The sequence below is a fragment of the Petaurus breviceps genome, unplaced genomic scaffold, assembly GCF_028583685.1.
Source record: "Petaurus breviceps papuanus isolate PSGF00001 unplaced genomic scaffold, PetGlider_PUasm1.0 90977, whole genome shotgun sequence".
Lineage (NCBI taxonomy): Eukaryota > Metazoa > Chordata > Mammalia > Diprotodontia > Petauridae > Petaurus > Petaurus breviceps.
The window spans coordinates 31,282,978-31,298,039 of NW_027187391.1; the positions used below are offsets into that span (position 1 = coordinate 31,282,978).

The following is a 15,062-nucleotide window of genomic DNA, read 5'->3' on the forward strand; positions in this document are numbered from 1 at the left end:
TTTTCATTGCCACCAAACCAAGACATAAGGACTTTCTGTTTTGGAACTTTCATTTCTACCTATTTCAGGTAACACTTCCAGGAGAGTGAAAAATATCAATTACTTAGTCATTTGGAAAGCAAAAGTGATATAATATAGTATAAGGAAATCTTGGGGTACAGAATATTTATACAGGTGGTTAACACAGATTCTTCGCTTGCTCATTAAGTCCATTTTGACTCAACAATACAGGCATCTAGTTATTAACAGCTCCTTCCTGGTTCTCTAGCCCTAGGCCATCTTGCACATTCCTAACCCTGTATCTTGAATATCCTTAGACCTTTGTTAGTAGATTTCAATTATAACTCCTTTATTTCCAGTTTAATTTGTTCTTTCCAGAGATACCTAGAACTTGAGATAGGAGTCCTTTTTTATGCAGTCTAATAATACCTTTTTAAAAAAAGCTTTACATCCTTTTGCATTTATATTATAATTTTTAATATATCCATACCACTTGCCTACCCATCATGCCATCTCTTATAACAAAGAATTAAAACAAAAGGAAAAAAGAAGACAGTTCAGCAAAACCAGTCAGCACATCAGTTGTGTCTGACAATATACACAGGATTCCATATCTATAGACTTCCATCTCTGCAAAGAAAGGAAGGAAGTACATTTTTTTTAACTCTTCTCCAGGGCTGTTTGGTCATTCACTATAATTATATTTTTATGTTCTATTTACATTATAGTCATTATGTATATTGTTTTCTTTGTTCTGCTTATTTCACCCATCATCAGTTCATGCAAATTTCTTCATGCACATGTCACACAGCTAGCAACTATTTGAGGCAGTTTTTGACCTTAGATCTTCATTACTCCAGGTCTAGCATTCCATCCACTATACCACCTTAATTCCTCTAAAATGTGGAGGCTGGACTAGATGACCTCTCAGCTTCCTTCCAGCTTGTGAAATATGATCATGTATCTGTACTCACATAGATCTAAGTTCATAATTATGTACCAAAATTTGTTTGACCATTCCCCCTGCAAAAGGCATAGTGGGATAGTGGATAGGGTGCTGTATTTGGAGTTATAATACCAGGGTTCACATCCTGATTCTGCGTCTTTCTCTTGGGTGGTTTCCTAAAGATCTTGGACACCTTACCTCTGGGCCTTAGACCTCACATCTATAAAATGAAGAGACTGGAGTAGGAAGCCTTCCAGGTCTTTTCTACATCTGAGTCTATTCTATGAATATATTACTTCTTTAGCAAACCTCTCTTTATTTCTCTTCTTTCCTTTCTCTTTCCTCCCCTCTCCTATCCCTGTGCTCCAGTCATCCCTCCTCTCATTAGTTCTCTGGACAGTTCATGCCCCCTGCAGCATCTCCAATCTATATCAAATCACTACTTTCACATACCCCTTCATTTCAGCTAAAGTTTTCTTTGTTCACCATGTCTGCTGCCCAATATCACATACGCTGTGGCTTAGTCATCTCTTAATCAACCTGTATTATTATAAAAACTAGTTTTCCAAAGCCCACCTGTACATTTGATGATTTTTGGCCTCTAGAGAAGGGAATTAGAACACAAAGACACAAATTGAGGAGGGAAATGTTTGTTCATCCTTTAATTTCCTAAGGTTGCAGAGGGGACTTGAAATTTCAGTTAGGAGTGCCTGGCTTATTTTCCTCTACTAAAGAAGTGACAAAACCATAGGCAAAGAGCAAGTTCCAACACTTTCACACCAAATATAGGCATACCCTACTAAAGTTATCTGACCATGATCGTTACTACATTTTAGCCAAAACTTCTACCCTAAAATCAGGTCAGGTTATATCACCAATCCAAGCTGCCCTTTGCCTAGTTAGAGTCTTTGTTCTTCTCTTAGACTGCTAAGTATCACAGAAAGTGTGACATGGTTTCTCTTCTATTCCTAAACTGTGAAATATCATAGAGCTGTTAAGGTTTTTGGAATATTTTGGTATAGACTTGTGATTTCATTGGTGTGGGGATTTCTTGATTGTCTATAGTTTATGTTTTTTAAAAATTCCCTTAGACCCTTAGAAATTAGATGATTTGCAGGCATGATTAACATAGTCAGTATGTGTGAGAGACAAGACTTGAACCGGGTCTCTAGTCACCATGCTGCCTCTTAGATGTTAAGTACTTTGTACAAATGGTTCATTTATAAGGGCCATACCCTTAACCTAGAGCTATCCCATTCACAAACACAAAGGGATTTCTGAAACACAAAGGAAAAGGAAACAGCAGAAAATTTTCAAGCTTTCTTAAACTGTCAGGCCAACATTTATTTGCATGTTCAAAGTCACAGGCCAGTAGGTCACCCTATTAATGTCTCAAAGATGTAGGAGCAGTAAGATGAGTTTGGCTTTCACTCTTATCAGTTAGTCTCCATATTCCACTTGTTGCAGCAGAACTTAGTATTTTTCTAATTGTTCAGATTCTCTGAGGATATGGATTATAATTTCCCTAGCTGTGTGCAGTTGATTTTTTAAATCTTTTCAGATAAAATGTCTAAAATTATTTCCTACTAGATCTTGAATTGGAGGTTGGGGATTTCCAAGGATGAGAGGAGCCCTGTTTTCCCATTTGCTTTGTACAGTGTGACTTCAGTCTTTTCTTCAATCTTGTCTCTCCATCTATTCCTTTTCCTCTGCTCTACACCTCTTAATTCTACTGAATGCCAGCTCTAAACCTCAGGAGATGCGTTGATGCTTAGGCTCTTAGGTCTGCCCCACACTTTGGGTCCAAAATCTCTGCCCCATTTTTGGGTAGACTTAAGTCTCTGTAAAGATTGGTTTTACCTTACTAGAACCACGTCTTCCATTTTGAATATTGCTGAAGTTGACTAGACTACCCCCTGCAATCTTGTTTCACCTAAAATTTTCCGGGAGCTATTCAGTGACATTAAGTGGAATGTTCCTGTAACAGCAAATGCTCATCAATCCCTGAAAACGTCTAAGGCCACTGATATACAAAAAGAGGATATCCTTAATATTACAAGTATAAATATAATGGTAAGTTTTAAAAGGTTCACTAAAAGCTTCTTAATACAAACCCCTCAAGTTCTCTAAAAACCTCCTTGGGGTAAGTAGCCAACACAGTAACCAGAGGCTTCATTTCATACCTTAATTCATTCCAGACTTTAATAACAGTAATAATACTTGTATAGATAGCACTTTTAAGTTTTGTATAGCACTTTACAAATATTACCTCCATTTTATCCCCACAGTAACCTTAGGAGGTGGGTGTTATTATTATCATTCTTATTTGATAGATGAGGAAAGTAAGGCAGACAGAGGTTAAGTGACTTGCACAGAATCATAGGGCTAGTAAATGTTATGAAACTGTATTTGAACTCGGGTCTCCCTGATTCCAGGTCCAGTACTTTGTCTACTCTGCCAGCAAAACAAAACTGGCAGGTTAAGTACTTTGACATTGTTTATGTAAAGTTTGGAACAGAGACTGACCCAGGTTTTGAAATACATACTCTTTACTCACCTTCCTACCAAGCCAGTGCTAAATTTGGGTCTTTTTTACAGGTAAGAGCTTAGTACAGAATTTCTCAAAACTGTGTCTAGATTGACCAGAAAAGTTAAATTACTGCTAATTCCATTCCTTACATAAAGTTCCAAAGGCCACACAAATAGAGCATTGCTCAAAGAGACTTGGGCTTCTACTGTTAGTTATATCATTTGTGAGAAGTGTAATGAACTTCCTCTTATGTAAGCCACAGGGCTTCTCACCCTGAACTAGCTTTGATAGGAGAAGACGGTTAAGAAGCAATAGAATGAGGTTAAGAAGCAATAGAGTGAGGTAGAAACTATTTTTAAAGTCTATAAATAAAAGAGAAAAAAAAGCACCTTACTATTATCTCCTGTTTGAGGAGTTTAGTAAAACTTGATGCACAGTGCAGATGGCACTAGAAAAACTCAGTTTCTTTCATGAAGTTAGGAGATAGGAAACAGGAGTTGAAACTTTAACAAAGTGATTCTGCCTCCTATTCTCTCTCTGATTGCTTATTAACTATAATAGAATGGTCTTTGAGAAGCACCATTGCAGAGTGGACCTTGTCATAAGGTTGGCCTTGGAATCAGAAAAAGTATCTCTGGCATACCAACTGTTTGATCATAAATATGACCCTTAGCTTCTTAGGGCACCCACATTCAAAGTTTATGAACTTGCTGCTAAGTTGCCAGACTGCATCTGTGGAGTTTTCACATCAGTAGTTCCCAGACCAGTAACATCACAGGTTCAGACCAAAAAGAATGAAAGAAAAAGGTCTTTGAAGCAGTCTAAAGATGGTCAAATGGTTGTTCATAGAAATCATTGAGGATATGGATTATAATGTAAGTCCTTCTTGAAATCACTGTTGACTCCTTATTTTTATCCCCTCTCCTAGGAAGGAATGAAATCCTGGCTAGCTTGTGTCCTCAAGTTTTTGGGATGTATTTGGTAAAGCTTGCTGTAGCCATGGTGCTTGCCGGTGGCGTCCAAAGAACTGATGCTACTGGAACGAGGGTCCGAGGTTAGTCCCTGTTCTTATGTTCCAGGGAACACATAACAATATGGAGAACACAACTCTTTGTTTTCCTGAATGAAAAGCCCTTTGGTGAAGATTGGGGTTCCTTCTAACCATCTTTTTAAATCAGCAACTGTCTAAATGCAATATCGCTGACAACCTCACAGTTATGTTTCTGGTAATACTTCAAACTTCCCCCAAAATCTCACTAGTGAAATTCCAGAAAGGCTCAGATGTAACAACTTTCTCGGTGGGTATGCTTTGATCCTCAAGAATAAACCATTAACATTCCCATTAGAGTGTTTGGGTGGAGTCTGTACTTGGGTTCTTGGCCTTTCTTTATGAGAGCAAGAAAGGAAATAATGCTCCTTAATGTCACACGACCAGCTCACTCTCCATCTGTGACTGTTAGCACAAGTCCCATAGACCTGCTGCTCCAAATTTTTTGCCTGCTGATTCCCCTTCTGCTAGTGGATGGTAAATGAACCATCTGCAGTGAGACTGTAGGTCACAGATTCAAGCAAAGATTTTTATAAGGGCATATTATAACTTTGCCAATGTCAGTGTATTCTAGCTTTAACAGCTCTCTCTGCACCTGTATTGACTGTGATGGGTTTCTCTCTGACTCCATACAACTTGTGTATTGAAAGAATCTTGTTTTAAATGAATCAGTGTTATTGGTGTAGCTCCTAGAACAATATTAAAATGAAAGCTTTACTATATTATGCTTCTGTCTGAATTAGAGAAAGAGGCAGTGTGGTACAGGAGACCAAGTATTGGATTTGAAGCCTTAGACCTTGCTTTGAATCCTGGCTGGGCTCCTAACTACCTGTGTGACCTTGGGCAAGTTGCTTAACCTCTTTAGGCTTCAGTTTCCTCACCTATGAAATTAGGACTTGGGCTATATGAACTCTTAAGATGTCTAACCAGCTCTGAATTCTGCAACTTCCATAAAGAGTTACATAAATATTTAAATAAATTTTAGAAATGCTTTTGAATTCTAACAATGCTAAAGTCAAATTGGATTAGGTATTGCATCAATGAAGTATATGCTCTCCTAGACACTCATATGGATATTTTATTTATGTTTTGAAATACTTAATATTTTATCATTACATATATATATGCATATATAAGAATATTTCTGTTCCTGCTACTTAATTGTTGAAATATGGAAACGATTAGATACTGAAGAGGAAGAAGACAGAGATAGCAGATGGGTATTTAAAAACAAACTGACAAAGAGAAGTCACTACACGTAGGTCTAAATTCCTGGAAAACAATGGAACTTTTTGGTACAGGTTTTTGTCATTCAGAATCAAAACGACAGCATCATAATGTCTATATTGAGAGACAAAATTTGATAATCCAAGTTTCACACCAGAATTGAATGCTGTTCTTCCATTATATGCTCATCAAACGCAACTTAGCAGAATGAATAGAGGGATGACTTTAGAATTAGAAAGACATGGGTTCAAGTTCTCTCTCACACACACACATTCTAGATATGTGACCAGAAGCAAGTCACTTAACCTTTTATTGCCCCCAGGAAACTTTATTACCCATAAGCTGTAGATCTACATGGGTAGAGTGAATCTTCTTTCTAGATGTTCCCTATTCCATAGATTCAGGGTCTACCCTCCTTTACCCCCAATTAAATTGTTGGTCTTCAGAATTTACTTAATCTAAAAAAAGTTTTTAGTCAATTAAAAGTATCCTGAATTGTCTTTGGTAGCCATGTAAATAAAGCTTTACACGTTTACTTTTTCCTAGGTGAATCCCATCTTTTACTGGTTGGAGACCCTGGTACAGGGAAATCTCAGTTTCTCAAATATGCAGCAAAGATTACTCCGAGATCTGTGCTCACCACAGGAATTGGATCTACCAGTGCAGGTATTTGATGTAACAGTATTGGATGATATTACAGTACCAGAGCTTCCTGCATTTGTCTGTAGGCTAAAAAGAAAAGGCAGTAGGGGAAGTGACATATATAAGCAGGTACATGAAATAAATGCATATTTTTGCAAGACTAGGAAATTTGGGTGCATTTTTATTTTAATAAACAGAAATTTAGTAGTTTCTTTTGTGTTGGCAGCATGAAAATGACTAGCAATCTTGACCTAGAAATGAGGGAAATATTCATAATGAACAAGCAAAACTATCCTTTTAAATATCTTCTTACTGTCATCATTCCCTCAGGTAACTCACATTGCAACCCCTGTGTCTTGATTGATGACCTTAATGAGTTTTTTAAGCCAAAAAAAAAAAATTAATCACCTGGTGATGAGCTTTTCTGTATTTAAAAGCTGGATTGTTCCTCAGATGGCAGATGTACATATTCATGGGCCCATATTCAAGGCCTTTCTAACTTGATAAGGCCAGCCAAGACCTTCAACAACTCAGGGCCATGCCACAATGAGGCATCAGAGTAGGACATTAGTGGCAAATTCTTTTAGCTATCTTTGGAAAATACTAAAAGGATCTACCTATTTTAAATTATTTCTGCATGAAAAACATAATTATTCTTGTGTTATTCTTATATCTCATTTTAATGGTGACCTTCAAAGATGCATTTATGAGCCAAAATATCCATTACTACAGATGTCACTCATTCTGACTAAACCCAAAGTATAGAATTTTAAAATTACTAATGCAGTATAGCTTTGGTTATGTCATTCCTCTGGGTCAGGGACTTCCAAGTCCAAATTCCTTACATTGTGTCTCCATGCTCTAGCCCCAACCAACCCTTCTTTTCTTATCTTCTATTACCCCTTTAAGTGAATCCCTACCGTTAGCCAACCTGGATTATTTGCTGTACCCTAAATAGGCCACATATTTTGGAGATGTTCTTCAGTTTACATGAATGGTTTTCTTCCTTCTCTCTTAAAACTATTCATCCTTCAATGCCTGGCTTAAATGCCATTTTCTTCTTGAAGCCTCCCCTGCTCTCTCCCTAATGATTTTCCTCTCTCATTCCCTTGATTTTTTTTGTGACTCTCATGGTATTTTTCATATTCAGTCTTATGTTGTTGTAATTGTCTAACTTGTCTAACGTGACCCTTCTCCATTAATTATAAGCTTTTTGAACACAGGACTATCATAATCCTCTCAGTATCCTCAAAGTGCAAGTAAACACTTGCTGCTTGAACTCATGAAGTAGGAAACTAAATTGATTTTACATAATCAGATCCTTAAGGAATTTTCAGGCTGTATCCTATTTCATGAAATAAGAGGGCAGAACCAACTGATATAAACAAACGTATTAAGGCTCTATCAGACATCATAAAGATCCAGATATACTATCCAAGGAAACAAAAGCTTTGGAAACTTAGTTTAAGAGACTTCTGACATGAGAAATTCCAGTAGTACAAAAGAGAGCATGATTCTGAGGAGTGGCTTGAGCTGGAAAGAAGTACAGCCATATTAACATAATACTGCATTGTGGCTAGTAATCACCTTAACTCCATTCTCACCAAAGATTTCCAGATCTGTCTGCTAGGGGAATTTTTCTATGATAATACATGTACACCTTCTAATTCCAGAATGAAGTTAGGAGCAAAATAGATCTGGCTTGTACAGTCAACTTTGCTGGAAGGCATTCAGTTTTATGTATATACATGTACTTCTTTGTTTTAAGAAATAAAATTGTCTTTTTAATTAAAAATTAGAAACCACCTTTCCTTAGAAGAAAAGCTGCAGTAGCTTTCACTACTATAGTGTGAAGTACACCTTTTAGCTTCATATTCATAATGATCCTTTAGCAAAAGACATTAAGAATTTTGTAAGATGTGTTAAGATTACTCATGCTGCTTTTATATTTCCTTTAGGTAGGAAATTTAGCATTGACAGAAATTTGTTAGTGAAAGTCTTTTACTGTTGCTCTAAATTTCTGCTACAGTTTTAATTAGAGAAATTTAGTCTTCAGTCTCTCCCACCTAAAATACCTTGCATAGCAACTATCATTTGTTACTCCAAGATGAACCTGGATTTCAGTGGTATGGAATAGATTTCTTTTAGGAAGCTTAGACAGAAAATGCTTCATACTTGTCTACTAATTTTAAATTCTAAGTTGGACCAAAGTTAAGTAACATAAGAAAACACACTTTTTAAAAAAATTACTGTTACATTCCACATGCACATATTGAAGTAGATAGGGATTTCCGAATTGAAAAGGGTTAGAAATACAAGTTTTGGATAAGAAATAGGCAGTTTCTAAAAGTGGCTCCTTGTATGCTTTTTTCTAAGTATTTATATATTTTTCTGTAGTGAAAGCAGTGCTAGCCTAGAAGACAGCAAGGTCTGGTTTTGAAACTTTTGCTCCCAGCAGTTCCTAGCTTTGTGATCATGGGTTTATCAAAACATTACCTTTCTGAGCCTCAGTTTTCTCATCTGTAAAATGGACCTGTAGTGCCTACCCTCTTAGGGCTGTTGTGAAGCTCAAATGAGATAATGAAAGCTGCTTTGAGGGGTGGAGCCAAGATGGCAGAGTAGAAACACAAACTTGGCATGAGCTCCCACTTCACTAATACACGTAAAAAAAAATGACTTTAAACAAACTTTAGAGCTACAGAGCCCACAAGTGACAGAGAGAAACAAATCTCCCACTGAAGGCAGGCTGTCAGACAGACAGGAAGGGTCTATCGCACCTCGCTGGGAGCAGAGCACAGTTTCGATGAGCCACACAGTTCTTGCCCCAGGGCAGCCCCCACCAGCAACAGCCAGAGCAGACTTTAGGAGAGTGAATCACCAGCAGCTGTGGCAGTTTCCAGACTTCTCAACCCATAAACACCAAAGACAAAGTAAAAGGTCAGTGGGAACTCGGTTAGAACAGGGTGGGATGAAAGAGCTCAGTCTGGCCCCTACCCACAAGCTTCTGGCCTGCAGGTTGAGGGGACCAAGCCACCATTCAGAGGGTGATCACTCTTGCTTTAACCTGCTTGGATCTAGATCGCAGTCTTGGGTGATGGTCCTGGGGTGTGTGGCCAGTGAGCCAGAGCTTATGGGGACTGTAGAGAGGGCACCCTCCTAATAGCTCCAGCAGCTGCAAAGCCCCCAGCAATTTGGTACAAAGCTCTTTCTATTCTGGAAGCAGAGTTCTACCATGGCGAAGAGCTCAAAAGTCAAGTAATTGGCTGGCAATATGAGCAAGCAGAGGAAGCACAGACCATAGAATCCTTTTCTGGGGACAAAAAGGATCAAGGCACGGAGCAGGAAAAAGACAGCAAAGCCAGAACTCCTGCATCAAAAATCTCCAAGAAAAATATGAACTTGTTATAGGCTATGGAGGAGCTCAGAAGGATTTTGAAAAATCAAGTAAGAGAAGTGGAGGAAAAATTGGGAAGAGAAATGAGTGATGCAAGAAAATCATGAAAAGTAACTCAATAGCCTGCTAAAGGAGACCCAAAAATACACTGAAGAAAATAACACCTTAAAAAATAGACTAACTCAAATGGCAAAAGAAGCCAATGAGAAGAATGCCTTAAAAAGCCAAATTTGCCAGATGAAAAGGAATTTCAAAAACTCACTGAAGAGAATAACTTTTTTTTCCCTTGCTTTTTGGAGGGGGGAAGGTAGGGCAGTTGGGGTTAAGTGACTTGCCCAAGGTCACATGGCTAGTTTTTTGTGTTAAGTGTCTGAGGCTGGATTTGAACTCATGTCCTCCTGACTCCAGGGCCAGTGCTCTATTCACTGTGCCACCTAGCCACCCGAAGAGTGTGCCTTCACTCCTTCAAAATTAGATTGGAGCAAAATTGGAAGCTAATGACTTCATGAGAAATCAAGATACTATCAAACATCCAAATAAATGAAAAAATAGGCAATGTGAAATCTCATTGGAAAAACCACTGACCTAGAAAACAGATCCAGGAGAGATAATTTAAAAATTATTGGCCTACCTGAAAGCCATGATCAAAAAAAGAACCTACACACCATCTTTCAAGAAATTATCAAGCAAAATTGCCCTGATAACTCTAGAACCAGAGGGCAAAATAGAAATTGAAATAATTCACTGATCGCCTCTTGAAAAAGATCCCAGAAAGAAAACTCCTAGGAATATTCTGGCCAAATTCCAGAGTTCCCAGGTCAAGGAGAAAATACTGCAAGCAGTCAGGAAGAAACAATTTGGGTATTGTGGAAACACAATCAGGATAACACAAGATCTAGCAGCTTCTACATTAAGGGATTGAAAGGCTTGGAACATGATATTTCAGAGGTCAAAGGAGCTAGGACTAAAACCAAGAATCACCTACCCAGCAAAACTGAGTATAATGCTACAGGGGAAAATATGGTCATTCAATGAAATAGAGGATTTTCAAGCATTCTTGTTGAAAAAAACAGAGCTGAACAGAATTTGACTTTCAAAATACAAGAAGCATGAGAAGGTAAACAGGAAAAAAATCATAAGGAACTTATTAAAGTAGAACTATTTACATTCCTACATGGAAAAATAATTGTAACTCATGAGACTTCTCAGTATGAAGATAGTTGAAGGGAATATATATGTATACATACATAGATATGTATGTATAGGAGGATGTATATATATATATGTGAGTGTGGGCATATGTATGTTCATGTATACATAGAGGGCACAGGATGAGGTGAATATGGAGGGATGATATCTAAAAAATAAAATTAAGAGGTGAGAGAGGAATTTATTGGGAGAAGAAGGGAGCGATAGATTAGGATAAATTATCTCATAAAAGAGGTGAGAGAAAAAAAACTATTACAATGGAGGGGAAGAGCAGCAAGATGAAAGGGAATGGGTCAACCTTACTCTCATTAAATTTGGGTTAAGGAGAAAATAACATATATACCCAATTGGGTATCTTACCCTACAGGAAAATAGGGGGGAAGGAAATAAGAGGGGGGATGATGGAAGGGAGGGCCAGCTGGGGGGAGGGAAGTTGGAAGCACACACTTTTGAAAAGGGACGGGATCAAAGTAGAGAATAGAACAAGTGGAAGGTGGGATAGGATGGAGGGAAATATATTTAGTCTTTCACAATATAACTACTATGGAAATGATTTGGGTAACTACACATGTACAACCTATATTGAATTGTTTATATTCTCAGTGAGGGTGGGTGAGGAAGGAAGAAAGGAAAAAATCTGGAACTCAAAGTTTTAAAAACAAATGTTTAAAAAAATTTGTTTTTTATATGCAACTGGGAAATAAGATATACAGGCACTGGGGTATAGAAATCCATCATGCCCTACTAGAAAGTTAGGGAAGTGATGGGGAGGATATAAGAGAAAACAGATTGGGGGAAGGTGTAATCAGTCTTGCTATTTGGGGGCTGGGGGAAGGGGAAAGACGGGGAGAAAAATTGTAACTCAAAATCTTGTGGAAATGAATGTTGAAAACTAAAAATAAATAAATTAAAAACTTAAAAAAAAAAGAAAGCTGCTTTGAAAATCAAAACACTGCATTAAATATTAAGCTATCCTCATTCTCTGTAAAATTATATCAACAGCAAGCTATCAACAAAAGACAGGAAGAGCCAGAATGGAGCTTCTCTGGCTGACCAAAGAAAAACAATTGTTGTATGGGGCATTAGTAATTTCAGAGAGTCTATGGATACACATTACAAAGTTTAAGATGGATACAGAGACTTCCCTATAGCTATGAACAGCTGCTGATTCACTGTACCAGCATTTTTTCTTTTCCAAGTTTTGTGCCAATATCATGTTTGAAACATGTGAGAGAAGATGGTGTAAGGAAAAAAAAAATACACAGTAAAGAATATAGCAAAATTCTTCCTTCCTATTTGAAGGACCACTTTGTTCTTTTTATTCCTCTTAATCTTCATAGGGCTAATTCCTTAAGCCCACCTGACTCCCCCTACCTGCATCCTTTGTCACTTTGTAAGTAGAATCCCAAGATCTACATATGGATTACCCGTGCTTTCTGCTCATTTGCTTGGTGTTTTATCAGCTCAAATGGTTGTCTTCGTTCTCTCCCACCCCCTCACCCATCTGTTCAATTGCATAAGTAAACTGTTAAGCCTTGTTTTCTCAGTACACAATTATTTGAACTAATGGAGTCCAAAAAAAATTTCAGATCTTTAAAAATAATAATTTAGTGTCCAGTTTCTTAGATGTGATTCAGTATAGTTTAGGTAAGCTTGTACAAAGGAGAAAGAAAATTGCTTGATACAAATTTTTTTATACCTAAAGTCTAAAAGTTGCCTTTCTGTAACTGCAAAGTTTTGATACCTAGAAATTACATGTCACTTAGAACTTCATGATCTAAAATATTTTTTTTAACTATGGAATTTAGATTTTAATAGGTTTTTTTTTTTAAGCTTTTGGATCTATGCTGCTTTCAGACAATATGAGCCATTTACAAATTTTGGTAAATGTAAACATTATTGAAACTTGTTACAAACCGATCACTCTTACATTCCTAATCAAAAGTCAGTAATAAATTACTTAATTTTATTTCTAACAAGTATATATGCTTGATTTTCATATTACTGTTAAAGTAACTAGGAAGAAGTGTGCCAAGTATATGCTTAAAGACATTGCAATTTTAATAGATTTAGAGCGATCAACCACTAGAAGGTATCATTCTAAATTCCAACATAGTTCTTTTTTGTTTGGTGATTGATCATTCCCTACAAAAATGCTGATTCATTTCTAAGTGGATATTCCTACCACTGACCTGGCCCTGGGATTTCACTGTGTAGGGAGCTACAAAAAAGGTGCTTTGCTTCCCTCTACCAACAGCTTGGCACCTTCCCTTCAACTTTTTGTCTTAGTCCTTTTGCCTTGAGGCAGCAAGTTCCCCACCCCTGGCCTAGAATGCTGAGAAGGGAAGTGATTTGGCCAGGGTTGCACAGCTAGCATCATGTCAGCAACAAAACTTGAACTCTTCCTGGGCTTTTCAGTCCTCTGTGCAGCCTTTAGCTAACAATGACTCTGTCTGTGGTCTTGGGCAGGTGCTCTAGGCCAGCACTTCTGGGTTGAGTAGAAAAAGTTTAAGAAGCCCTACTGTAGGCACCTCCCTAAGATTGTAAATTATAGAGTTAACATGTGTTGGTAGAAGGAATTTTCCTTGTCAGGGAGTTTCTCATACTAGTGAAATTTGTTCCCTATCCCTAGTTAACTAATTTTAAAAAATTAAATCAGGGAGTAAAAGTTTCTGAAGTAGACTGCACATTAATAATAACAGCTAATGTTTATGTAAGTAAAGTCTACAAAATGCTTTATATCTCATTTGAAAATTCATACAGCTTTCAAAATGAATTATTTATAAATAAATATTTAATCTGGGATTTCAAAGGCATAGTGTGGTATACAGAAAAGAGCACTGAATGTAAAGTCAAAAGATGTGGGTTCTACTTCTGACTCTTCCACTGACTGGCTATGGGACATGGAACCTTTCCTTTTTACCTTCTGGGGCCTACATTCCTTTTCTGCAAATGAAAAGGAAGGGGGGAAAGTCTAAGGTCCTATATTTCATCTCTAAAAGCTAAGATTCTATAACATTTTGCAAAATTATCCAGTTAAGAAATTTCCTTTATTTTTAAAGTGACAAGTATTAGTAAAACATAGTGCTCATATTTAGATTTCCTCTTCTTAAAAACAGCTTTAGAAACATAGTTGTGGCATGAAGTTTTATATGTGAAGGTACTTCTATGGCTGTAAAGCTAGGAGTCTTCTGTGGGATATGTAAAATGGGCACTAATAACTTTAATGGGAAGATCATCTATGGGACCCATGAAAGGAACCATCATGATTTTGAATTAATACCTCTTTGAAGATTACTTTTAAAATTCCCCTCAAAAGCTCTTTTAGGGGGGTGGCTAGGTGGCGCAGTGAGTAAAGCACCGGCCCGGAGTCAGGAGGACCCAAGTTCAGTTCCGGCCTCAGACACTTAACACCCACATACACACACAAAAAAAACTAGCCGTGTAACCTTGGGCAAGTTACATAACCCTAATTGCCCTCCAAAAGGCAAAGAAAAAAAAAGCTCTTTTAGGGAATCTCAATTCTAAACACATCTAACCTCATTTTTTGTCTGCATCTAGTGTGGAAATGGGGGAAAAGTCAGTATGTCTGAAAATCCTACTTTTTAGAACAGCAACTGATTATGGTATAAAATCATAGATCCCTTGTTGAGTTCATAATTTTTATAAATCATGTTGTCAGAAATGTATTGTTATGCATTATCAAAAAACATTAAAAAGTTATTCTGGATTCCTAGTTGAAGAACTGGGAACTAACCTAGCCTTGTGAATAGTAAAATAAGAAGGGCTTTGGTTTCTTTTCCTTTTAATACGTTGAATCTATCATAATGATTTGAGGCAGGAAAGGTTGTCTAGGAAGTTGGCCTATTTTAAAAAATATTTATAATTTACATAGATAAGTTTTTAAACAGTTAAACTCTGTTGGCATGTTTGTTTTTTCTCCCTACACCAAATCATTTGCTCAATTCTGAGCAATGAGAGGACTGTGTCATGTGAGGGAGATCATGTGCTGAAATCCTTTGTAGAGGTTTGGTTTCAAATTGCCTGTTTTAAGGAATAAATACAT

General features: G+C 37.2%; 1 protein-coding gene across 6 annotated transcripts in view; it reads left to right on the top strand.

Annotated features, from left to right (window-relative positions):
- Positions 1–15,062, top strand: part of MCM9 (minichromosome maintenance 9 homologous recombination repair factor) — a 182,399-nt gene that overhangs the window by 48,647 nt on the left and 118,690 nt on the right. For 4 of the 6 annotated variants that reach the window (XM_069076958.1, XM_069076961.1, XM_069076960.1 and 1 more), the window contains exons 6-7: positions 4,405–4,530; positions 6,298–6,417. In XM_069076958.1, the coding sequence (XP_068933059.1) occupies positions 4,405–4,530; positions 6,298–6,417 (246 nt within the window). Of the gene's footprint in view, positions 1–4,404; positions 4,531–6,297; positions 9,520–9,616; positions 13,760–15,062 lie in introns of those variants that run through there. The other 2 variants (XM_069076963.1, XM_069076964.1) reach the window with 2 other exon arrangements.